This window comes from Cyprinodon variegatus, unplaced genomic scaffold (genome assembly GCF_000732505.1).
Source record: "Cyprinodon variegatus isolate N-32 unplaced genomic scaffold, C_variegatus-1.0 Scaffold29, whole genome shotgun sequence".
NCBI classification, from domain to species: domain Eukaryota; kingdom Metazoa; phylum Chordata; class Actinopteri; order Cyprinodontiformes; family Cyprinodontidae; genus Cyprinodon; species Cyprinodon variegatus.
This window is the reverse complement of record NW_015150482.1, coordinates 478300-505966: the sequence shown is the minus strand read 5'-3', so window position 1 is coordinate 505966 and position 27667 is coordinate 478300. Positions and strand designations below refer to the sequence as shown.

The 27667-nt window shown below is 36.9% G+C and overlaps 1 protein-coding gene across 1 annotated transcript in view; it reads right to left on the bottom strand.

The window, feature by feature from the left end:
* The window catches only part of LOC107100214 (transmembrane protein 132D-like), a 37279-nt gene extending 10604 nt beyond the window's left edge, over positions 1 to 26675 (bottom strand). Inside the window, exons 1-5 of the mRNA XM_015398627.1 lie at positions 26612 to 26675; positions 23465 to 24374; positions 13981 to 14127; positions 7505 to 7676; positions 805 to 948 (exon numbers count right to left, since the gene is read on the bottom strand). Coding sequence (XP_015254113.1) covers positions 805 to 948; positions 7505 to 7676; positions 13981 to 14127; positions 23465 to 24374; positions 26612 to 26675 — 1437 coding nt within the window. The remainder of the gene's footprint in view (positions 1 to 804; positions 949 to 7504; positions 7677 to 13980; positions 14128 to 23464; positions 24375 to 26611) is intronic.
* Positions 26676 to 27667: the final 992 nt, after the last annotated feature.

Here is a 27667-nt window from a genome sequence, read left to right as displayed (position 1 = left end):
TTTGATAAATCCGGCCCAATGTCTGCAGAATCTCACAAGATCATTCTAACATCCCCTGGTTTTTTGACAATGTCATGCAAAATATTGAATTTAGTGGGTTCACTGGTGAATTTAGTGACACAAAGGTCCAAAAAGGGTAATTTCCAATTTTGTTCTTGAAGACATGTTTAACTTTGTCTAAAAAACGTAGCTTTATTGAGTTAAGGAGGGGCAATTATACATATTTGAATTCACATGAGGATTAGACTACCTGAAACGATCAGGCATCATTTCTGTCGTGGGATGTCTATGAATGATATTCCAGCAGTTTGTTTGTGGTTTCTTTTCCCTTAACTTCAAATTTCAAAAATTATTTTGTTAAATATACTATACTATATATATGATAGTGGAGGTTTTTTACACACTTTTGAAAACATCAGCCCTATCCACAGAAATGCACATTCACAACTCTGTACCCGCTCCTTAGAGGGAACGCCTATTAAACGCGTGCAAGAGCATGCACAAAACAACATCTCCTCATGCATGCTCTGTTTGAAAGTTTCTGTGTGCATCGCTCATTCAAGCTTACTTTCCAATAGAAGATTTGCTAACTTTCCACTTTATCCCACTCACCAGTAAGTGAAAATGGGGACGAGTACGTACGACATCCTCCCCTATACCTATAAGATATAACTGAATTCCTTTCTAAATAACTTTTCTAAATAAATCAAACAATTTTAAATAAATACAAAACCAAATGTCGAATGAAACCTTATAAATCAACATAACCTGTCTGGTTCTTAGGGTCCTGTTTTCATGACTTACCTTGAGCACGTCCGCCTGAGTTGATCTGCAGTTGGTGGAGTTTGTCACATCTGTAACTGTTCCATCAGCCTCAACAGCAACGGTTTTCACAGGAACTGACACCCTTTTCCCCGTCAACATTGCAGTATTCAAAATATCTGAGGTCTAGGCAGAAAGAGGAGCATCTTAAGTAAAGGTTAGTTGTAGTTCATGCTCTGCATAATGTACTATTCATATGAAAAACGACAAATCATTGAAGCGAGTATTTAAAAAAAAAAACATTTTACTTTTATTTAGCAGTTTAGAAATCATGAGCTCTTTTGCATAGCTTAATATCAAAACATGGCTTGTCATTCACACACACATTGGACTTGGGTCATAAAAAAGAAAATATATCTCTATGTACCAACCCAAACATTTACTTCATTTTTTTCCTACTTTTTTCCCTCATTAATTTTATTTCACAGTGAGACAACACAAGTGAATAAAGGAAATTTTTCATGCAGTAACCAGTCCAATCTATCATTTAAAGAAAACCTTTGCTGGGACAGGATTAATGTTGAAGGGATTTAATGATGTGATATTCAGATTTGGCATCACTTAATTAAATATGCACTGATAAAGTTTTCAAATAATGATGTCCAAGATAAATACATCTCAAAAGCAAAAACTCAAGGCTTTGAAATATGTAAAGGATTTTGATCTTCTTTGGTGACATATGGAAGCAACAGCGGCAAACAGCTTTGGAGGAGAAGCTGCAAAACTGAAGAAAAAAAAGAAAACTGACTAAAGAGGAGGTATCATTACCCTAAACTTGGTGACAGAGCATAGAGTAGCATAACCAAGAGCTAGAAATGCTTCAGAGAATTTGTTTGCTTTTCTTAACTGGACAACACTCCATATTAAAGAACAGACCATCTAAACAGCACCCTACTCATAAACAGACTGTTGACTCAGGCTGGGGGATTTTCAACTTTCCAACATCTTAAATGGCAAATTAATTACCTGCTGAGACAGATATAATATATAATATTTTACAGAACACACACACACACACACACATATATATATATATATATATATATATATATATGTGTGTGTGTGTGTGTGTGTGTGTGTCTCAAGTTTCAGTTGTTAGATTTAGTAAGATATATTTCATGTTTGTTCATGTTGAACTTTGATTGTGAAAGATACACATTCTTAATGTGTCATGCTGGAATAAGGGAGAGAGGGAACATCTTTGCCCGTATTTGTAAATCAAGCCTGGTGTGAAGAATAGATATCTGCCACTTTTTACAAGCGCATTCCTCTTGTAGACAGAACCTAAATTAGGACCCATCTCTCATCGGGGGTTTTCATATTCCACAAACACTGCCTTCCGAAACTAACTATGGAGAATGCATCATCATTTTTTATCTGCTTTATTCTACTCAGGAGGATGGACGCAACTTCAGCTTTCTTCAAACAGGAAGATGCAACATAAACTTCTTACAGGCTGATAGGTAATCACAGAACAAACATTTCAAGTATCTGTACCTAGGTGGGATGTGAGGTATTTAATAGTTAGAAAATTAAAAAAAAAGAACAATTATATTTATCAAAGAAAAGATGAAAAGAAGAAATTCCCCTAACCCTTTGACTTTGTGCATTCTGATTATTTACTTAAAACTTGTCAGAAAGACTTTTTAGAAAAGCAAAAATTTGATATTAATAAATATAATTGCCTTTAGTCTCTTTTGCCCTTTAAAGTAAGATATGAAAACTAATTAAAATGCAAATTACTGAGTGAAAAGACTGCAAGTGAGTGAATATTTCTGCAAGAAGGCACGGTATTTTGTTTTTTCCTCTCTAAGTAAGTCTGTTTACAGAAGACTGAATACACATTTTGCTGTAAAAATCAAAATAAGATCCTGTAGGCATTATCCCATTTATACATGTGTAGAACTGTTTCCTTTCCCTTCAGTATATTGCGTTTACTGAAGTTGAAATACACGTATTGGATTATAAAATGATTACCGTAAATTTGATATTACAAGATTGCTGACTGTCTGAACAATTGTGTGATAACAAAGACAGAATCCAAAAGAATTTAATCAAATTAGGTTGGCTTAAGTTGTGCTCCAGCACCAGCCACCTTCTACCCGCCCAAAACCAAATCCCTCATATATTTAACTCTACACTCATCTAGCTAGTTTCGCAATGAATGTTAAAGGAAGAGATACTCAACTGCACCCATCCAGCAATCAAATAAAAACTTTCCATTCTCCTCTTAAAAAAGCAGCAACACTTTATTAATTGGGAATTCATTCAATTAAAGGTACAATGTGTGATAATTACAGGGATTCACAGACATCAATGTAATATATAATCTATACGTAAGTTATTTAACTTGACCTATAAATTGAAAGTCTCAATTTTTCTGTTTGCCTTGTCTTAAAGATTGCTAATTATAATTACATAGGAGTCTGATCAAATTTGTGGATGAAGACATCTTTTGCACTATGGCAACACAGTTGACAAACTAATGACTGTATATCACCATTGCATTGTGACTGTGGCAAGTTAGGCCTATATACAACCTTACACAGACTAATAAAATAGCATTTATATAGGTACAACTAGCAACTGCCCAGTTATAATGAAGATGGCCAATTTCAAGCGCCGGTTGTTGCTTTCTTGTTTTGTTTTTTTCTGAGTGGTCTCACATCTATCTCCTGCCCTCAGTACAGTACATGTTTGTCTTTGTCAGAGTGCCTAAAACAGGCGGAATAATCACCTGGACAACCGAGGTAAGGTTAAATGGCGTTCCTTAGCTCCGGCAGGGGCAGAGGGGAAACCCACGGAGCAAAAATTGGTTGAAAAGCCATTGAAAAGATCACCCCATCAACTACAGTAAAGTGGGACAAGATCAGACCGACAAAACAAAGCCCAATTTTCAACCGTCATTTTTATGAATAAATAAATACTATGAGGGACCGACCAGATCTTGCATAAGAACCAATGTCTAAATGACGTCTGGCATTGGAGATCAGTTCGAGAACAGCAGCTGAAAAACCTACAGAACCGGGACAAGCCAGCCAACTATGCCGCCTTCTGGAGCTGAGGAACCACAGTGATAGAGGCGGCAGCTTTCCGCTGCTAGCTCAAGAAAAGTCCTGAGGAGCACAGTGGCAGCTCAGAGGGGCAACAGCACTGATGGCCCAGAAAAGGTTACAGTTGGCCCGGGCTAGTTAGAGGCTGGCTGCGGAGGATCGAAGCAGAATCGTGGAGGATCAGGTTAGTCAGAGAGAGGTCCAAAGGCAGGTTAGAGTGGCTGTGGCTTACCATGAGGAGGACAGCGTAACATCAAAGCAGCCTGCTAGGGATACAGAGCAGGAAGATACATGGGCAGGCCAAGGCTAGGCTCTAGAGTCTAACTGCTAGGGATAGAAGGAGGACTGCTGAGGTTCAGATTAGCCTGCAGGTGGAGTGTATGAGAGAAGACATCAGCTGGTTCGTGTCTGTGCTGGAAGTAGGTACAAAACAGTCCTGCTTGGGATAATTTACAAGGCTTCTTTAAATCCACTCTCAAATCTATTATGAGCATTCTCCGCTTTACCCATTGTCAAGATTATTTTCTCTGTCTTTCATTTTGATTCAAAAAGGCTTGTGTCTGCTATCTTTTTCACAAGCAGTGGTCAATTCATTATACTTTATCATCTCCTAACTTGTATATTTGTCAGTGTACTTTAGATAACAATATTGATTAATAAGATGTACAGACAAAAAAACAACAATTAATAAACATTTGAGGACCGTTCCAAACAAAAATTCAAAATAAGAGTCAAACCAATCGAATATCAGCAATGAGCAATCTTTTCAGTGGAGCTTCTTAAGATGCAGATATTTCAATGCATATATTTTGATACTAAGAAACAAACACAATCTCTGCTAAAAGCACACTTTTAGTATTTATTAAGGGGTTCCTGAATCTGCCCAGGAGCTGCTGAAAAAAAGTAATCTGAGTGGTTTTATTTACCGTAATTATATCCCTACACCTCCTCCCTGGTATAGAAAGTTCTGGACAGTGTTCCGCAGATGTTTCCCAGACAGTGTCACATTTTGAACTCTGCTGGCTTGACAGCTGCTGACCGCAATTCCAAAAGGACATGTTCTGGTTCAGATCAACGACACTGACCCAAACATAAGCCAAGGGATCAGAGGTAGCAGAAAATCAGAAAGCAATCACTCGACTCATGATGATGCCAGTAGCATGCTGAGAGAAATTCAGACACTGTTTTCTGTAAACTCAGAGTAATTTGGGGTTTCAAGTTTCTGTCTGCTAATAAACTTTCAATTTTCCCAAGAAGAATTTGATTTAAATTATGTATAGCTGAAATATGTATGTTAAACATTAGATTTGTTGTACCTTCAGCAAATAAGGCTAAGGCAAAAATCTCTTCAGCTGCTGTACAGGTAACTGAGACTAATGCTAAAGTAACACGAAATAAATATCTAACCAAAAGGTCAGGGTAATAAAACTATGGCATAAAAGCTGCAAAGCAAATACCTGTTTCAGCAGAAATTAAAGAAAAGAGCAGAGGTTGCCGTTTAAGCTGAATCTAAATGATGATTGTAAAAATCTTTTTTTTTATTTTTATTTTTTTTTTTATAAGCCTGAAACAGACTTGATCCTGCAGTGAAATTAGATTAAAACAACTTCTACACAGAGGTTAGATTCTTTCTTAACTGCTGCAACATGAAACGGATTTTGCTTAAGGACAAAAAATATTAATCTTGAAATAAACTGAGATAATTTTTTGTCTCTTTTTGTTTGTTTGTTTGCTTTATCATCCAGACAAGCATGTGATTAACAAGGCAAACAGAAGAGAGGGCAAAATAAAATCTAAAGAAAATGGTTGCTTTCTTCTTTTCTGCATTTCCTTTATCTGGTGTTTTCATATAACATCTGCATAATGTTAGAAAAGTTTTAGATAATAGAATTTGGAAAGTTTAAGATCAAACATATGCTTGTAATTCTCAACATTTAGGTGTTTTCACTATATTCAGGCAGCTTTTCTGACATTTTATCACTGCACATTTTAGATAGAGCAAGGCATAAACACAGAAACCCTGACATCAGCAATTTGGGAATTTATCAGATCGGTGCACTCCCCATGCAGTAAGTGCTAACAACTCACTTTTTTGCAAAAGTTTAAATTGTGAGCAGGCATCTGTAAAAGTTATTTTCATTGTTGATAGGGGGGTGCAATGAAAAATAAGACAAAATCATACAAGCAAATATCAGAGTTAAGGTCTTGAGTTTGTTGTGTAGGGGTCTGGAGTCATGTGGTACTTCTTCAAGTGTTTTGAATATAATGAGCATAAAAATTCAGCTTTCACAGCTTTGCTATGTTTTGTGTTTTTTCATAAAATGTGTTCATTCATTCTTTTGTTTTATTTTAGAGCGGAACATTTTGTGTTTTGTTTTGTTTTTTTCATGAAAATATTCATTTGAAATAATCAATTGAATCTCTCTGTAAAAAAAAACATTGACTTTCTGTACTCTAAAACCTGCACTATGAATAGCTCTTTAACAATTACAAAAATTGTTTGAATCATAGTATAGTACATAAGATTTGATATCTATTTTCTAATGGATATATAGGTCTTTTTAGGGCACTGGTTATTCTGTCTCTTATTGGTCTTTTTTATAAAGCCTACCAAAGAATGCTTTATGATTCAGTTCGAGCAGCCTTAGGAATGTTTTGTTCCTTTTTTAATAAAAGGACATTTTAAAGGCATATTTTTTTATCTACATTACGTAGTCTGCCATAACACCATGTGTTTTTTTGAATCAAACTAATTATATTAACCAGAAGGTTAACTTACCGTATTACCATAAAGTCTTAGAAGGGAAGGATGGGTGTTTGTATGTTGAAATTTCTTAATGGATTCTGGAGACACATGATATAGTTTTGTGTGCACTATTGTGACAATAAATGTCAATAAATCTGATTTATTTGAGTTGATTTGATTTGAAATGGCTAGTTTGGGAATAAATGTGCTTATAAATTGGTGAAAGGGCAAAGTGACCAAGGGCCATTTTGTACCTCTAGATATATGTTACCAGACATAAGGCAAATATAAATATTTTCTGCTGCGTTAAAGAACAGAGTTGGCCTCTACTTATGCTATAGCAGGAGACTTGACCAAAGCACTTTACACTACATTTAGTCTTTCACAAACACACTTATGGTGACAGGCTACACTGTAGCCACAGCTGCCCAGGGGCTAACCCTTCGACTGCAGGGGAAACTCCCACAGCCGACGCCACTGCATAAAAAATTTGAAAAGGGCAAAACTGGCATGACCAGCTTTGAAACTTGTGAATCATACATTAGCAACTAAACTTAGATTAATTCATCTGTGCCGAAGATGCAAACTCCTCTTAATCCTGTTATTTATTCAATAGAGGTCTTCAAAAGGCAGTTAATCCTCATTGTAGATCTCTTCTCTCCATATACTTGTGTTTATAAGAAGGTAAAGTGAAGCACAAGTTTTCCTGATGTTTTTAAGAATGTAATCCCCTCTCAGCAGTTTTCTTTTCATCTAAAGCATCAGAGGTTTTTCTCTTCAATGCTTTCTCAGTTTTACCACCTTCAGTCTGATAGATGTAGATTCATCTGTTAAGGTGTTGCACTCAAACCTTCAGCTGAACTGATGCAAGTGTGGCTCTTACCATCACCAGAGGTGCCAGTCCAATGAAGTCTCTTGGGGTGGTGTAGATCCGCATTAAGCCAACATCTTTGACATTCCCTGGCAGCTCCAGACGCCAGGAGATGGCCTGACTCTCAATCTGCTCGGAGACAGCTTTTGGCACAAAATCTAGCTGAAAAATCTCCAGAAGACCCCTGTTTTAGACATGAAATGGCAAATGAGAAGATGTGAATCTAAATCTGTTTGACTAAGGTTTAATGCTGCAGAGTCCATGCATTTGATATCAAATGTGTTTTTGGTTTAAAGCCATAAGCCAGTTTCTGGAAAAAAAAAAGGATGCCTTTAATAAAACAAAGGGGTCTAGAATATGTATATTTTTGTAAAAAAGCTATAACCTGTTAAATCATGGTGTTAAAGGGAAAAAAATACCCTTATATTTGTGGGAAAACAACCTGTTGAAATTTCACATAATACACGTGGGTTCACGTTGATTATAAACAGATGGAGAACTAGGGTGTAAGAGTGTGAAGGGAAGATAAGGTGAGCTGTCAGAAGCTTCAGCCAACAATCCTGGTCGAAGGACTGTCAGGGAAATTGTGTTTGATGTTATTTGATGCTTGAGAAGAGTGTAGGCATACCTGCCAGTGAGAAAAGATCAAAAAGAAAATGGTGAATTGAGCTGAGACTCTTTGAAGTGGACCAAAACTTTTCACGGAGCTAAACAATAAGCCTCTGAGTTGTTAAAAAAATCTAATCCAATATAAATCTAACAGTGACTATCTTACAGAGATAGCAGAAGTGAAAACAGCCTCTTTAAAATAAAGATGTAAAAAATAAAAGATGAAAAAAGGGGACATTTGTGGATTTAAAGGAAAACTCAACTTACTTTAAGAGAAAAAGTGAAAAATTATCACTTCGCTGTAATATTGAAAAAAGCAATAATACTTTGTTTTATTGCTCCCTCTAATAATACTTAATTGAAAAGAGGCATCATAAAAGTACATGTCTCAGTAGGTCAGGGACGTTATTTAGGGGGGACACCGGGGGCATGTTCAATGCACTTTTTACTGACCAAAAACAATGTTACGCTACAGTATAAGCAGAAAACAACAGCTCAACCTTAACATGAAGCTGAGGCCTGCTTCCCTGAGTTTAGATGACCCATAAGCTTCTGATTGGCTCTCCATCTTTTCTTGTGCCTCGCTGCAAACATCTGATGCGCCACCTAACCAGGTCAGTGATTAGATGGTCACAGTGCTGAGAGAGTTGAGGAAACAAACACAGAAGATCCACTAGAAAAAATGTTGAACTTATTTACGTGTAAGAGTTATATTAAAAAATACTTGCTTCCCCCCCAGTTCTCAAAGTAAACTTTCGTACATGCAGTAGGTAATGATGTACTGTGTTTCCTGATAGTCCTTAGTGCTTTAATGCTCATTCGAAAAAGTTGCAATCTGCATTAATGCATTAATTTTTTTACAATTGCATTTGGAGTTCTTCATTCGAAATGCAGCAAATGGCTTACAGTCCAAACTTTGAATTACCCTAAATTAAGTGGTGTCTCATGCGATAAAAGGAACTATATAATGAGTTAATATCAAGGTTATCATTAAATTAGGTTCTGGTGTATTGGTTAAAATACCTGCATATAAACAAAAAAAAATTGTAACTGCCACATTTTCGTTGTATTATTATATCCAAATTATAGATCTTTTTTTGTGACATGTTCAATGTGGGATGTTACTTTTAAGAAAAAAAATCAATATATTTTTTTAATGTACTTTTAGACATTTTGTTTAAGTAGGGGGATTTTTTTTGCAGAATATAGATTTACTGTAAAATGATATGTATCTATCAACAATCTAATGGAACTCTAGTATGAAGCTAATTCGAGACACCGAAACAGACCCTGGAAATAGCCTTATATAGTATCGAGTGGTTGTGGCTGTCTCGAGTCTGTCTCGCTTTTACATCCAGCATTATCCTGGGTTAATCACACCCTGGAGTCGGAATGCCGGGTGGACCAACGTATCATAAGGAGAAAGAGACAATGCATTTGAATAGAATAAAAATAAGAAGAGAGCAAAACAAATCAAGTGCAAATCCAATGACAAAATGGTTTCAATATGTCTAGTAGGGCTCACTTGAGTAGGAATGAAGTGAAGGCAACTTTATTACACCCGAACAGTAACAGAAACCCGATGAGACAGATTTTGTTCTTTGTGCTTTTTGTTCCTTCTGGATCAGAGCAGTGCTGGAGCACTACTGCTCCTGAAATAACCGATTGCAACTGCATTGCATTTTTTTGGGCTGTTCTAAAAAATCTCTGTGTGAGAGCAAACCTTCCCAACTAAAGGTGTAAAGTTCTTCTCGCTTCAGTCATTCCATAGATCAGACCAACTATAGTATTACACCTTTTTAAGTTAAACAAAAAACACAGGCGCTACAGTCTGCATATTACAGTTTTCTATTTCCTTTGCATTAAATATGAATGGTCTATTCTAAAAATAAGACGAGTTTGAGTCTGAGAGAAAGGAAAGCACAAGCGGAATTTAATGCTTTTGCCTACTGAGAATCAATCCATCATTAACCTTTAAGCTCGGCATCGTGGCTATAAACGTTTGTATGCATTTATGGGCCTGCTCATCTGTTATTTGTCAGTGTGAGCTCTGGTTGAAGCAAGGGACAAAATATCTTCACTTTCTAATCTACATTTCTAAAACGTGCAAGTGCTTAAGCCTGGATAACGTAGCCGTGATTATGAATGACTGCTGAAATGTGGGTCGGATGGATGGTGGGTGGTAGTGAGTGTCTGGGTGGGTGGGACCTTGGTTGGTATATACCAGCAGACTTAAGTGATAAGATAGGAAAGGCAAAGAAATAAGAAGAGAGAAGATATGCAATAAAGAAGTAATGTACAGTAATAGTGAGTGTGATTAATTGTTGTTGCATTCATTTCAACAGGTTTTAGTTTTGTTTTGGGTCAACGCTTTCAAAAAAAAAACTTTATACAATGAAATTGGGCTCTAAATCTGAAAGAAATGTAGTACTCCACACAAAATCAACTACAATTTCCTCTTTATCTCCATTTTTTTTTCCTTCTTTATAGAATACTCTTTGCACAATGTCGCATATTTACACAAATGTTCGAAAGGCACAGTAAAGAAACATAAATCAGATGAAAAAAATTCAATGCACAGAAGATTAAAAGGTTATTTCTAGATTGGATCAGTGCATTGGAGGTCATGCTGTTACGCACGAGAGATGCATTGCTGAGATTGGTTGTTACGTTGTTACACGCCTCAATAAAAAACATCAATTAGCAACACTGACAGGATTATTCTTCTATCCTCTGGTGCCCAGATGCAGGCGCTAGGTAAATGATTTGATATTTATCCCTGAGCCCTCCAGATGTTCCTGGATTCGGTACAGTTAGAATTAGGGCTTATAGCAGTTATTACTAAACCACTTTTGGTTTGTAAAAGGTCTTATGATGCACAGTCAGTCAATGCATTAATTATGTCAATAATCATGACTTTTAAAAAAGTAGACAGCATTTCAGTGATGTAAACCTAGAATATAAGTAGGTCGCTGGATGACAGCAAGCCTAAAACCAAACAGTCACAGTTGACTCCAAGGATTCAGGCTTTGTCTTTTGTCAGGATATTAAACAATGTTATTCAAAAGGTTAACTGGAAAACAATGCAATCTGACCCTTTTAACAAAACCAAATCCAAGCTAGAAAATTAAGATGGACGTATGCTTTTTTACTTCCCTTATTAAATGTTAGTAATAACATTTAATAAGGGAAGTTAGTAGCAATTCTTTTTTTTTGTTTTTTTTCTTTCTAAAGTGTGCTGATATTTGCCATGCAAGACTATTGTTTTTTTATGTAACTCACCATCTGTATTAAATCACACAACTAATAGATACATTGAACAGTGAACTGACTACTAAGACTGCCAGAATTGTTTTGCTTTTTATTGGTGCAAGACTTAAAAAGTCAAATGGAGTATAATGTTCGAAGGCTCAGTTGCAAGTTACAATTTTACTGAATAGGAAACAGAATGTAATGTTATTTTATAAATAAAAAAGCATTTTAAGTTGGTCAATTAAAGCCTAATTTGACCAAAATCATACTAGTTAAAAATTTAACAAATTTGACATTCATCATTATATCACAGTTTGCTTACCAGAGGATCAAAATGCACAATTTGCTGATCCAATACCATGACTACAGCAATTTGATAAGAATTTTTACATTTTAATAATCAAATTACTTTCAATCAGGAGAAACATTTAGGAAACATGTTAGAATTTTCTATCACCCTTAACTATACCACTGAGGGGAAACAAAAAAATCCCAGTGGTATTTCATTGGTCTTTATATAGTTTTACATCACCCTTGGAAGTCTATAGCATGCTAACTACTTTCAGCTTGAAGGAAAACCTACACAAAAAAGACCAAAAGACCAATTAGCTCTACCTTGAAACCTCCTGATGTACAAAGAACAGTTTTTTTTTTTTTAAAGCAGTTAAGAACTGACACACAACTGACAAGCTGCATAAATTAAACGCTTTAAAAGCTTAACAATGTTGCTTAATAAGGAAAATTATGACTTTTTAACCAAAGTTGCATTTGAAGTTTTTTTCAATTTTCCTCTAATAGTAACTACAAGGATATAGATGTTTCTCTCCAGGGTTTGCTTTTATGACATTGAAAGCTTGCTTGTCAAGAGTCCAGGACTAACAGGACTATACTGATACTTTTGCAAAGAAAAGTGTTTACTTCATCTTGTATGCATGGATCTGTGAGCCAGCTGTACCAATCTCTTCACTTCACTATGGAGGGACATAGTGATAGTGATATTTCCATCATCTAAAGGGCTGGATTGAGAAAGATAGTGGCTTACTTAGGTAATGGTAATGTGGCCTAAAGTGACTGCCTATTTTTTTTTCTTTTTTCATTGTGGTGATATCCATACATCCATCTTCTCTTGCTTAATCCTTGTCAGGGTCGGAGTGGGGCCGGTGCCTCCCCCCCAGCAGTCTAAGGGCCTGATCTATCAAAGGTTTGCGTGTATAAAAACGCGAGCTGTTTCACTGCGCACGCTAAAAAATGTACAAACTGATCTATCAACAGCGTGCTAAAAGGATTTGGTCTTTAAAACGTGCTAAATAGCGCCTCTTATCCATTTAGTACTTTTTCTGCAATGAATATGCAATATGGGGCGTTTACACGCAAAAGTGCGTCTTGTGGGAGGAGAACATGTAAATATATTAATTTAGCACTCGCAAAGTGATTTATTAAACCTGAAAGCAATTTTGCTAACGGTATCTGACTCTATATTTAACACGTTTCAAAAGAAGGTGCAAATGGTCTGTATGCGTAATTGCGCACACATGGCAACGGTTATTGTCGCAAGAAGGAGGCATCGAAATGAAGCAAGGAGACACAGAGAACGCATTTTTTCACTCCGTGTGAATATTTTTGGAATGAACGAGGAAACGATCATCAAAACATATCGTTTATCCAGCATTGCCATTTTGGAGCTGTTGGGGGAACTCCGAATGGATTTGGAGCCAGCCACAAGGAGGACCCACGCAATACCAGATATCACAAAACTCCTTGCAACATTGCACTTTTTTGCATCTGGGTCATTCCAGCGTACGGTTGCAGCGAGAGCTGGGATCTCCCAATCTCGTTTTTCAGAAGTGCTGTCCGCCGTTCTAAATGCCATGTCGCCCTGACGCCCTACCGGAGAGAACCCCGACCTCCCCCCTGCGCCTGTGGAGCAACATGCCAAATGCTGCGGGGATGCGTACGCGCAGTAATCTCATCCACAGTCACTTCTTGTGAGCCATTTTGTATGTGCATTTTTCTACAGGCCAATACATACCACCTTAGGGAATAAAGGTTGCCAAAGTTTTATAGATACTACTTTGCCGCAAACCACAAAACGCGCAAAACCATCATTTAAATAGGGCGTCTCCAACAGTTTTGCACCTGCCACCAGTTACGCAATCGCTCTTGTTAAATCACCCGCAAACCATGGTTCAGCCCTTCGCGCAAAATTCCAGTTTGCGACCGCAAATTACTGCACGCAAAATTGGATATTGATAAATCCGGCCCTAAGGGCGAGAGGCGGGGTACACCATGAAAAGGTTGCCACTCTGTCACAGGGAAACATAGAGACACACAAAGACACACAGTCATGCACACACAAATTTACACCTAAGTAAATTTTTTAATGAAGCCAATTAACCTAAAAGTCATGTTTTTGGACTGTGGTAGGAAGCTGGGGTACCCAGAGAGAACCCATGCATGCACAAGGAGAACATGCAAACTCCATGCAAAAAGCCCCAGGCCAGAACCTTTTTGGTGCAAGACAATGGTGCTACCCACTGCAATAGTGCTACCCACTGCACCAACATGCAGCCACACGTTGTGGTTACATTGCAAAAGCAATTAGTTACCCAGCTCTACTTTCAACTGACCTTTTCAAGGCAATGGAAGCCTTCCTACGGCAGATGACTGTAACAGTGTTTGGAGTTGCTCCTCTCCCAGGCTCCACAACAACGTCCCACTGTAGAGGATCACTAGGCCGAGCCGCACTGAAGGACATGCCTGATTTTACAGAAGCCCTGTGTAAAAACATTAAAATTCATTATTATCAAACTCTAATAAGACCAATGGGTTGATCACAAGTGACACATTACCTGAGCAATGGACAGAATCAGTGGTAGATTCGTCTGTTATGAAACCTTTGTTATGAAACAATTTTTGAAAGGTGTACATCTAAGTGGTAATGTGTGAGACAACTAGAATACTTATTAGGGACAATATCAGACAGACACAGCAATTTGAGCAGTGCATTTTTTTTTTGACAGAAGCATTTTTCTCTTGAGGCCTGAAACAATGCATTTGACTGGGTTACATTATGAAAAAAGTAAAAATGTATATATATTTAAAAACTTTGTTTCTAAATGTAAAGAAAGCCAAGCTGCAGACATAGTTACAGAGCTGTGCCATTGCCCCCTTATGACCAACTTTTACATTATGCTCTCAAAAGAGAACAGGTAAAAAAAAAAACTGAATAAATTTAATGGAACCTACAGGAAACCCCAGTCACAGCAAAGACTGCAATGCGGTTTATTACTCAGCGAGGCAGTAAAAGATGATTGTCAATGAGTATCTTGGGAAGTTTGCCGTAGTTATTTTCTAATTTGATACAAGCAGGGCCACTGAAAGTAATTTTGAACAGGGGGTGCTGTGAAACTATTTCTTTTTTTTTTTTTAACAAAAGCCCTATGAGCCTATAGGCCTATTTCCCGACTTTATTGTCATATACACTTCACTGCAGGTAACCAGAGTCTGTATCAGACAGACATCATCAGTTCTCAGGTGAATATATGTGCTATTAATTAAACTTCACGAAAACACTATAACAATGTACATTTGGTCAGCTGGCATGAACCTGAGTCACTGTGTTTATGTCAGACGTGACTCTGTTGGCTGGCAGAGTCTCCTCACTCCAGCTGCTCTCTGTTGTCATTGTTGCGGTACTGGTGTTCTTCTTCAATTGTGGTGGTTTTTGCAAAAAATCCGGAAATGCGTTTCTGTCATTAGACCATATAAAGTTACTAGTCTGCTGCCATGAGTGCGATAACTCTTTTCTCTGCGACCACTAGCTTAATTGACGTTGCCATGACAATGTAACTTCTGTCAACTTGTGTTGATTAGGCCTCAAAATAATTAAAGTTAAAATCGAAATACAAGTAAAAGTAAAAAAAAAAAAGGCAAAATACTATGCACAAATTTATAAGTTGTGCAAAGTATTAGTAATAAATTTTTTAGAAATCTCCCTGTCGCCACTAGGGTGTACTTCAGCTACCCCACTTCCGCTGGTATTCCAGCTAAACCGGTGCAGCCACGTTTGTTTTTATTCGACCTTCCGCCTCTGGTTGAAGCATTGACCTGATACACATCACTGCATCACATTGGTCCGAAACATTTCTGTTTCTGCTGGCTACTGGCAAGATGTATTTTTGAGAGATCTCACGACAATTCTTCTTGCTTGCAAGTCAATTAAAAAGTTATACAAGTGTTACAAATGTTTTTCCTCTGAGCAAATCAGGACAGTTTTCTGGTCAGAGAAACTCTTCTGTCTGTCTGACTCTTTCTCTCTGTCTTAGGATTGTCACCTAACTCATGTAGCTGCACAGCAACATTGTTTACATGAGTAAAAATAGAAAATCATGTGTAGCTATAGCTGAATGGCCAAAATGCAAAACAGAATGACAGATGTGTTGAGACGTAAATATTACTAAACAATGGGTAAAACTGATTACAAAGCAGGGAGAAAGTGAAATGACTGCACACTCAAATTTAAGCCCATATACAAAGCTGATAAGATGCATGTGAAAGCCATAAAAACAATAACAGGAGATCACCACTAAGAATTGAGGACATGGTTTTCAAACTCCTAATAAATTCAAATATTTATTCGCTTTATACTCATGAATTTTATTTTTTTGGATGCATAAAAACTTAAGCCTTTAATTTGGGGCCATCTATCTATTCAGCACCTTATAAACTAAAATATAAAAATGATGACAACTAAAGGTAACCTTAATGTTCATATTTAGTTATAAATCCATCAAAATTTCAAATTAGTGGTATATATTTTTATAAATGCAGTAGGACAAGGCCCATATTCTGTTGTTGCTCTTCAAAACAGGATAAAGAATACACGGCATTTGAGAAGTGTAAAAAAAAAAAAAAAGGATCAAATCTCAGTTGTGGATGCCTGCAGAAAAATAAAGACACCAAGTCTGCATAACAACCAGAGACATAGGATACTTTACAGTTGTTTCTTTCAGCCCCACTGAGGCAATTATGTAGTGTATATGGGTTTGTCATGTATGAAAAATTATCAGGATTTAAGAGAAAAACTATGATAAATCATTTAAGCCACAAATTTTTAGATTACATTTTCTTAAAAAAAGATTATGAGTATATTCATGATCATTATTTTCTTTTAGCTGTTTAAAGTGAAACTATATAGTGCCAGTACCACCTGATAACCATGAATCCAGTTGAGCAAAACAGTTTAAAGACTCGTACCAAAAGAAGGGACAAAGCAAATCAGTACGAGGATCATCCTGGATTACAGGGAATCTTGTTCGAAACTCACACAGAAGCTTCCCTGCAGGGAAATCTTGCCTTTGCTTCTCAATCTTTATCAGTGTCAGCTTCTACTGGGACTTTCTTAACACAGGTTGGAAACAAGAAAGCACCCCGTCTATTTAACTCCTCCCTCTGTTTTTACTAAGATCTCTTCACAGTTTTCTGTTTCAAATCCTACACCTACAGCTGTTTTTTTTTTTTTTTTTTTTTTTTTTGTACATGTGCTGCCAATAGCCAGGAAATGTATGTTGTTGTTGTTTTTTTTCTCCTGGTTTCTCCTGGTTTCATGTAAATCTGATGGTTAGAAATGGTGTGTGTGTCTAACTCACTGATGTACACAGTTAATCCTGGCAGGCAGCCCAGATCATCTTTACTCTAAAGGGTTAACCTCTTCCTTGCTTTTCAATCAGGGCCACAGATTATCTGGCCTAACCATGCTGGAGTGGACTCAATCTTGGCCCAAAGAGTGAAGTAAAGCAGGGATTTCTCGCTGGAGGAATCAATCATTCTGCCAAGCTTCTCAGAGCGAGCCTTCACTTGGACTTAGAGCTCAGCAGTCTTGTCTTGTCCCGCTGCATGCTGCATGTGGCCGCACGCCAGAAACACACAGACTGAAATTACTGACCCAACTGGACGATTTCCAGCGTTTCGGTTAGTAAATACAAATTTGGAGATTTCAGGTGAAGAGACCACAAATCCTTTCAAATAGTCAATGCAGCAGCAGATGTTGAATCCTCAGCATCTACCGACAGATTCTCATTCAATTATTTTCAAGAAGACTGACAGAGCTGCATTCAGGTCACTCAGCCTACATGTGTGCGATTAATGTTTGTTTTTGCCAGAGGAACAGAATATTTAAGAAAGACTTTAGAAAAGCTTTTTTTTTTGTCATAGGTTTAAGCATGGGAATTCTGCATTATTACCCGTTTGGCTGAATCATTTAGGAGATTACTGTGTTGTATCCAGACTGAAGCATGATATCACTAAACTGTAGGATTACAGAGGAAATTACTTTGCTTTTCAGACAAAACAATTAGGGTGAGTAGAGACAGCAAACCAAATGCTTGGTCTACAGGCTTCCTCTAAAAACTTTGGAGTGTAACATTATAACAACAAGAGAACACAAACATAAACACTATAATTTGGTAAAACAAATAAATAGAAAAAATGTGGAAGTTTAGGGAATCTGAATGGGAATATTACCAAACTGTTTTTTAAGTAAAAGGTCTAAATAGGAATGCGTTTAACACTATTACTTCTCAATGTAAACTGAAAAAGTGATCATCTATTAAGTTGAAATAATAATAAAATGATAAAGAATTTACAAAAAAATAACCTCACCATATAATAACGTTGAATGTAGCTAGGAGGAGCATTTTCTGCATGGACAAGTGACGTGTTTTCAAATAAACATATATTTGTTTCGTTTTTAAGTTTGATGCTTTGTTTATTTTAATCAATCACATATAGCTCAGTGCTTTGTTCAGACAATATTTTTCTCACAGTTTTGTTTAGAGAAAGCCCTGCAAGCTGGATTTGATTCTGTGATGAAAAAGTGACAAAATTGTTAAGATGTATTTTTTTAAAAAGCCCTAAAATTAAGTTTAGGACCACATAATAAATGCATAAAAAAGTAGCACTGTTATAGTTCTACAATAACAGAGTAAAGTAGAACATTGTTCACAGTGTTCCCAACATAATTTGGCAGGAAGCAATAACTACAGTACCATAAGGACTTGCACAAATGTATTAATGCTAAAAGAAATGTGCTCTGAGAATAAATCCATGCATAGTGATTACTGCAAACTTACTGCCCCATGGAAAAGTACAAACAGCACACTTTAAGGCAGATTGTTCAAGTACATGTATTTAATGCCAATGAATGCAACATATTATTTTTCCACTTTTGGCACCTTTACGTAATGGAAAGTCTCTAATACAAATATATATTATATTCATTCATATCCATTATTTGCATTATCAAAAGAGACATGTCAACAAAGCAGAGCAGTTAAAATATGGATACAACAACAATCAAGTGCAGCAGATAACATGGGCCTATGATTCTTTTTTTATTAGTGTACCTCTAGCAGACTCATTAAAGTTTATCATCCAATCCTTGTAATTTGATTTAGATTATGTTTAATTTTCGTGTTGTTTTTATACACAAATCTCCTTCAGGTATTTAAATATATCTGCAGTTCAGAACCCCCTAGTGCAAATTATTGCTTGAGAAACAAATTTATTCTTGGTTGGTTTTGGCATGTTTCTATAGCCTGTAGACTCCCCTGAGATGACCTGGGGCCCCCTCTGGTCCCACAAAAATAAAAGTCTAGCTCTGGTACTATGAGGGAGCCCCCAGGAGATAGTACCTTTAAAGTACTTTAAAGTAATCGAATCAAAGAAAAAGCACTATAGATTTTTTTTTTTTTTTTAATTAACCATGTTCAGTGTTCACTTCCAGACTGGATTGTAAAATGTCAGCATTCTGCCCCTACAGTATGGTGCCTCTCGATATTTAAAAAGGTTTCATAGAAAGTTGTCACAATGTCCCAAAAGAGTGAATACACTTAGCTTCATAGAGTGCTATTTCCTTTACTCATATTTTTATTTCATCCATTTAAAAAAATGTCAAATCTGTCTAAACTAATATCATCAATAAATATAAATCATTTTCTCATCAAATTCTGCTATGTAATTGTATTGGTAAATTAAGCTTAGGGGGAAGTTTAACTGAAGAAAATAAATTACTTGCCCTCATCATCAGAGGCTCATCTGCTTCTGACACAAACCAATCAGCTTTGTACCACAGCTTCACGAAGCCCAATCAGCATCCAGAGTTCATCTTAAAAGGTCTCCAGGTCCAGGACTCAGTCTGCTGCCCAGCCGAGGGCAAGCAGAGGTTTTTTTTTTAGTTTAAACTTCTTTGAGCAACAATACAAGCAAGATTTACATTGAGATGTTAAGACATTTTAGTAGTGTTCAAAAGGAGTAGGTAGAAGTCTAAGAACTTGTAAGAACCTACCCCCAAGTTAAGGTTGCGCTAGGTCTGATTTAGACTCAGATGATCGAGATTCAACCCCCCTCCATCCCCCACTCCACCATTGTAGCTATAGTAAGTTCCATCTGGCTTTTCTATGGTGCTTCTTCAACCTTGTCCCTATTATAGTGGAAGTCCTCCCGGACTCTTGCTGCGTTCCCCGTCACATCTCAACCCGTCCAGCATAAGACCGCCATATTGAGCCTGGTTCTGCCAGAGGTTTCTTCCTAAAGGGGAGTTTTTCCTCTCCACTGTCGCTTCATGCTTGCTCATCATGAACCGGTTCCTGCAAACCTGTGTTCATCCAAGCTGGACATCTAGCTTCAGGGTCCCGAGTGAAGCTCTAGTATCAGCTCACACAGTCTACCGAATCTCACCAATTCAGTCTAAGCAGATCGTCTCGCCAGCCAGCAGTCTTTGGACTGAACAGACTTCATATATCTCCACTCCACCACCAGTTTCAGGCCTGAGATTGAAACATGCCTGTTCTCATACACCTGCTTGTGCATATTAAAGTAAAATTCAGCGCTAATGTTTCCTGCTGAGGTCTGAGCACCAAATAATAGTATCAATAAAATTCGTCTGATTATCTTTTTCTTTCCGTGTGAGTTTTTGACCTTAAAATGATAATTGTGACTGAGCTAAATGGGGATAAGACTTCAACTGATCAACTTACAAATGTACAGCTTGAACAGATTATGTTACAACGCTAAAATTAATTTTCTTATAATGTGATAGCAATGTGTTAGGGAAAATTTTATTTAGATTATTTTATTGACTGAATGCATATTTTGTTGAAGCCAATTAGTGCAGTTGTTAATCTTTACAAATGGCGTTTTGTTTATAATGTATAATGTTTGCAACAATCCTAGACTTTGAAATAAATTCCAAATCATTGAAGCTTATATATATATATATATATATACACACACATATATGTGTGATATTTTAATAAACAGCTTTTAAGTCTACACAGTCAGGTGATGTACATCTTAGAAACAGCAAAGAAAAAGTTTAGAACAAATTGAACTGTGTGCTTTTCCTTGGTGACAGTGTTGCTTTTATATTAAGCTCAGTTCAACCCAGAGGATTTAAGGAGATTAGTTATTTGTGTGCTGCTCCATTAAACAGATGCATTATTTATGAAGTCAAATTACCAAAAAACATTGTTGAAAAGTTTGTGGGATGTTGAGATAAGAAAACCAGTGAATCATTTGCCAATTATTTCCCTGTTTATGGAAGAGTGGTCTTCATAACTCCCCCACTAAGTGTGATGCTTCAGAAGCAAGGATATGTCTGACAATTTATGCAGCCAGTAACTGGCAGTCAACGCAAGTCACTCTGCCGTTCATGCATATTAGCACATGGCCTTGACGGTAGGGCCTCATCAGTATTTAAGTGCCTTAAGTAATCGTTTAAATGCATGGAGCTTATTTCTCCTGAATATGCTTATATGTAGTATAGATCCCACTTACACTTGCTTTGTCTCTTATATGTTATGTATTTCATAAACAATCATTTTTTTCCCCGTGTAATTCCCCCTAAGCTCTTGTCTCTGTAAGACTGGATTTACAGAACAGTGATTATTATGATTTCGATGAATGATATTTACCACTTGTTAGAAAGAAAGGCCAGATCTTTCCATATTTAGCCTCATCAAAGCTCTCAACTATCACTGTGCGCTTTATGTAGCTTTAAATGAAAAGTAAATAAATGTCCCATTTAATGATCTCCTGTAAGTGACACTGAAAGCTGGAATCTGCACATTAAATTTGATTGTTAAGCACTACATAACGACTTCACTTCAAGAGCCCTGGACTTGATCTTACAGCTGGAATGACAGAATTAAAACTTTTTCATAATAAGGGACATTCTATTACAATTCTGATACAGAAATACCATAACATTACTTGCAATTTTCAAATAACAGGAACAGAGGTCTAATATCTGTTTAACTTTGAAGATTAATTTAACAAAAAGGTAAAATATAACTTCCATGTTTACATTAAGTGGCACAGAGAACAGTCTGAACATCTGTTCAGGAATACATTCAGCACCAGTATATTAGGACTTGTCTGATGTGCTACTCTGCACTGTGAAAAAACAAACAACTTTAGATTGATCATATTTAAAATTGCTGTCACACTTATGATGTCAGTTTGAACAGAAATGGGTGTTCAAAAGTTTGAGAAAGAAGTTGAATGAGCCATGATTTTCCGTGAACAATATTCGTTGTCTATTCTGTAAGTTAAACTAAATCAAATTTCCCTTAATTCCCGATGCTGGTTTTAGAGTTTTGTGACCCATATTCAAAGGAGAAATAGTCCTTACTGTATGTGAAAACTGTGTCAGACGCAGATGGCAACTGCCAGTCTTTTAAAGAAGAAGCCACTCCTCATAACTTTGGAATACTGAGCTGGAAAGTTTGGCTTCATTGCAAAAAAAAAAAGCACCCTGGAAGTGTGGAAAGAATACAGTGATTTTTTTTTAATCGACTTACTGTATCATGCATTTTTAAGTAAAGCTTGGAATTTACACAAATCATCTAGTTTAACTCCAAAAGACTAACGCCTAAAAAGTCCAGAAGTTCCACAAATGTATCTTATTATCCCCGTGCCATCTTGTTTTCGAAAGCAAACTGTCAAGTGGTGGTCTTTAAACTAAGTTCTTAAAGTGACATCTTAGAATTAATTTAAGAATAATAATGGAGTCTTGTTAAAGGAAACAAAAACATAATTTACCTCAAGCACCTCTTAATCAGCTTGGTCGCTTTATAACAGCACATATCACAGATCAATCGATAAAACCTTTTATTAGAGATTTCAGACTCATACAACTTCAACCATTATAGGACACCATCAGGCAACTTTCATTCAAATGTGCCCATAAGCTGGAAACAAACAAGCTCTTTAATAACCAGCTTTGTTTTAGGAGGAGAGTTACTGAAGAAGTTCATGTGGGCGCCGCACAGTGGCAGCCCACTGTTAAATGCAGAGAGTTAATTTCGTTGCTCTGTACTTGTGACATCGTAATGACAATAAAAAAGCTGAAAAAAATATAAATAAATAAAAAAATAAAATTGCCAAAAAAAAGGGTGGCTTTAGGTGTCTCGCCTAAATTTGACATTCTGGCTTTGAATCTCTGTAGGAATGATTACCACTCTCTTCAAAAGTTTTCCTATACCATATGCCGGAGGTCTTCAACAGGGGGTCTGTAACACCTAGGGGGTACACGGAGGTGCTGCATGGGGTCCCAAAAGTTTTGGTTGATTAGACTTTTTTTTATATTCCCCCCTGACGTTTTTCCCACAAGTTGAAATGTCTTTAAATCCAAATTAACATAATTTCAACACACTGTAGTAAATAGATAAATGGAGGTAGAAGATGTCTTTCAGTCATCAATGCACATATTCAGCGACACATAGGAGCTCTTTCAAGCTGGGCACATGCACATGCACAACACTTGTCCCATCAACCAGGAATCAGAAATACTTTAATAATCGCAGGGAGAAATTACTTACGTTACATGACTCCATCTGTAATAGAGTGACTATAGGACCGTTTTGATATAACACAATTTCATACAATATATATAATTAAGGGGTCCCCGCTCCATCCCGCCATCAGTTTGGGGGTCCTTGGCCTGGAAAATGTTGAAAACCCCTGCCTGATGCCATAAGTGCCCAGTTTGGCAAATACATCTTTGATTTGATGAAAGGCTTGCAACAATGAAAACCAAAGAAGATTTCTTACCTCAAAGTGAAATTTTCCATCGTAGATGTACTAGCCAGGAATATGTAAAAAGTTCCCACATCATCGTTTTTTAGGGGCTTGGAAGAAGTTTGAATCATCAAAGAACCTCCCAGCCTAAGCCGAAGGAAAGTCGGGTTGCCTGTTTGAGATTTGATAAGAGTGACACTTCCAATCCTCTGCAAAGGGGTCCCCGACCCCCAAGACTCTCTCCCTCTTCCTACTCCTACTCTTTGCAGACTGTCTTGTGGAGCACATTGCCCCGTCTGGTCCCTCCTGCTCTGAAAGTAGACCTCCACAAGATTTCCTCGAAGGTTTCTGATTCCTTCCGCTTTATCTGCTTCCGGGCTTGAGCTTCCAGATCTGCCTCCAGATCCAAACCAAGATGGTTCTGGCTTGAGCTGAGCCACACAGAATCCACCAGGAGAAATTAGGCATGATCCTCTGACTTCCTTCATCTCCCAGAAGGCATAAGCTGTCACGCAGTGAGCTTCATCATTGAGCTTAGCCTCATTATTTCTGTTGGAGTCCATTTTATCTTGCTTGGAAGTTAAATTGCTTTCTGTGGGCATGTGGAAAAGAATCTTGATGAACGGGGAAGGAGATCGAATCTGACGAACTAAAATCACTGCAAGAATTTTGCGTCCACTAAGAAGCAGGTCTGATGGAATAGTGGCATCAACAGCTAGGGGGCCATACGAAGCCTTGATAGCTGGCTGGAGGATCAGGGCTCCTGGATTGGTAATAAGAAATGCCTTAGCCTGAACTTTGAGGCTTGAGTTGGTTGATGTTCCTTGACTACTTTGTGCAAGAAACACATGGTCTGCATTGAAGATTTGAAAATTGATGGATGGATAAATAGGTAAAGGAGCAGGAAATACTCCAGCATCTTCAAATCTCTGGCTTCTTCCAGCTGAAATGAAAGAAGATTATTTAGAAATAAAGGCATTTACAGTATGTGAACAAAAGTTCTTGTTATCGAATCTATTCAGAAAAGTTCACGGTCAAAAAAGCAAAACTTTAAAACCCCAACAGACAAAGTACTTTGTATAGGACTCAAACATATCACACAGTGTAACCCTGTTTTAGCTTTTCTTATTAGAGTCTGAGTTCATCTAAACTAAGATTGGGATAAGGAACAGGAAATACACATGTCAGTCTCAACAGCAGTCAAAGTGCAAAGTTCCCCCCCTAAAATGTCTCCATAGTTTTCTACAGAAGTTATTGAATTTAATATATTGAATGATCCAAGATCCAAGCTCAATTTTCTTTTTTTACAGTTATTAGTTTTAAACGGGCTAAGAAGGTTTGGGGATGAACAGAGCCCTGGCATTTGAAACAATCTAAATAACTATATTTCAATTGGAGTATCCAAAATTCAGCTGGAAAAAATGGCAAGCTTTATTTAGTTGTAATATCTGGAGGGTATTATTACAAACAAATCAGTTTTGACATCTTTTTTTCAAAAGCTAGAAAAGGAGATTTACATCCCCACCAAGACACAAATAACAGAATTTTACAGCATTGACAAAAAAATAAACAATGCAGGGGTTCTAAATTAATTTATGCATCCTAAACTTCACTCTTGTACAATTGAAATATCTTAATAATGATCACATGCAAAGTCTTGATTAATGTTCTATACTAGAATTAAGGCTACACTGATTTATAAACTGAAAGCTGAATTTTTCTGTTCCTGTGACCCTTAATCGTGTTAAAGAAAAGCAAACTTATTTAGAGTGCGGAAAAGCCACATTTTTTGTGTGTGTGAGTGCTGTTTGTGTCTCTTTTAATGCTGCTATCGATTCAACATCTGCCATCCTTCACGCAAAGGGGGCAAATAGTTGAATCAAACATTACACAAACCTTCTTTATCGCAAAGATGTTTTTATCTCCTTTCCTGGATTTTAATCATGGTTTCAAGGAGGTGCATATAAAGTGAAAAGTATTCTCTCTAATGGTAAAAAAAAATTCCAAACATATGTCAATATGTGTGCACTTATTAACTTACAGCGACGAACAGTAAAAGGAAAGGTAATGTCAGAATTTTATTTATTTATTTATTTTTTTTCAGTGGAAAAGTTTAAACTCTGTTTTTAGGCATTTGAGGAATATTCCTTGCTGCCAGATGTTTGTGCTGTCTACTTTAGTTAAAATACCGTCTGGTCCCTCATTATTCCACCCCAAAAAGCATGAGATTTGTGTTTCAGTTTATTGGTTTGTAAACCCAGCTGCTTAAATAAATAAACTCATAACTTATTACATGCTTACAGCATTTTCAACTCTAGATTACAGAATGAAGCCAACAAAGAATATTCTGATTGTTAGGATCTGTTTATCCTTTTATTTGTAACTTTAAATGCTGATCATCCTGACAAACAATGCTGCGGATCAATAGATGCACAATGTATTGATCTAATAACTAGTGAGCCTCACAGTAGTTGGGATACATGGAGTTATTGAATTTAAGGGGATATATAGGGCTGAACCGTGTTACTTTGTCAAAAAGTAAGAAAACAGTTTAGACCACATGTAGTAAAAATACATGTCTAAAAGTGTGTGCACATATCATGCATTATAAGTCTCAGATATTAGTCTTTTTACACGACATAACAGCATCACTACATGGAGTCTCCCAGCTCATTGCACGCTCATAGCAGGTTATCTTTAAACAAGCAATGAAACAGCTGTGTAACCTCAGCTCCAGGCCCCTTTAATCCCACAGACGAAGCCTTACGACAGACGCTGGAGAGCCTGCTGTCACTTTTTTTTTTGGCAGAGGGATAATAAAATGGGATGAGGCCACAGGTTTCTAACCACAAACAAGATACGATAAGGAATTTATAACCTGGTAGTTGCATAAATCATTAAAATTAATACAAATCTAAGATCTTATGCAAAAATCTTTTGAATGATAAAAGAAAGTCTACATGAAAACTCACATCTGCTCCTTGTCTTTAATTGCTACCATTTAGAAAACAGATAATTGTAATAATATTTCTTTACATTTACAATTGTTTTAAAGACACCCTATGTTTTTTTTTTTTCAATAAGTGGAGCTTTTCATCATAGGTTAGCGTTAGGATAAGTAGATCTCCTAAAACAAGTAAAAACAACATAGGATTTTGTTTAATTTCACTAACGTCTCACCTTTAATTGCTGTAAAAACTGCCACAACTGGAAACAATGACCGGATGGAAAAGTTGAATGTCATTTTTAAAAAGTTGCAAGAGCTCCCATGCACAGTTAAAAGAAAGCGCAGGAAAGAAGTCATAACATTCCTTGCTGTCCAGTACGGTCACTCCCTCTTATTGCAGAGGATGAAACAAAAAGGGAGAGAAAAATTCACTTTTATATCCACCAAAATCTGGTCCCTGACACACGTGGAACAGTTTTAAATGCTGTGTCTGGATTCTTGTTCTTCCTTTGGGAGTGTGGGAGATGACTGATACAACAGGGCAGCATCAGAGACGACTTTTCATGATAGAAATTCAGTAAACAGTCGGTCAGATTAAGCACACCCACGTGGGTTTAATCTGCCGGTGTATGAGAGGGAGTGTTGGAGGGGTGGGGTTGAGGGACTTGAACAAATGAATTCCGCACAAGGTCAACGGATTTGTGGTTTCTCTATGACTGCTGATTTTAAAAATAAGTATTAAGAAAAAGTCCTTTTATTTTTACAACTCACATGTTTTACAAATAATTCTTCACATCCATCCCATCATAGAGTTCTGAGAGGCTAAATTTGAAAAACTGAGGAGTCATTTTGGAAATATTCCTTTTCAGTACAGTTCTATCACTAGTCTGGCCGACTTGACCCAGATTTCCAAATTGTTGAATTCTATATAGTATTGGGACCTGTTTGAACCTTTTTCACATTCTCAGAAATTTCCACCATATAATTCAGCTCATTATATTGTGATTTTTATAAGATTGTCAAACTCAAAGAAGTGGACCTTTTGGCAGGGAAAGGAAAATGGTTCATGGTGATTTTGCCTTGAGAAATTGTTAATATGCACTTAATAAAACAACATATTTCATCTGCTCACATCTTGGTTCTGGAAGTGTCAGTTCCTGAAAAGAGGGACGGTTTCAACCAATCACACTCTTTTGCAGAAGAAATTATACACTACAGCCTGCCCTTCTTCAATTTAGTGAAAGCAGCATACCTGATGTTGAGCAGAGGAGGAGAGGATGAACTCAATG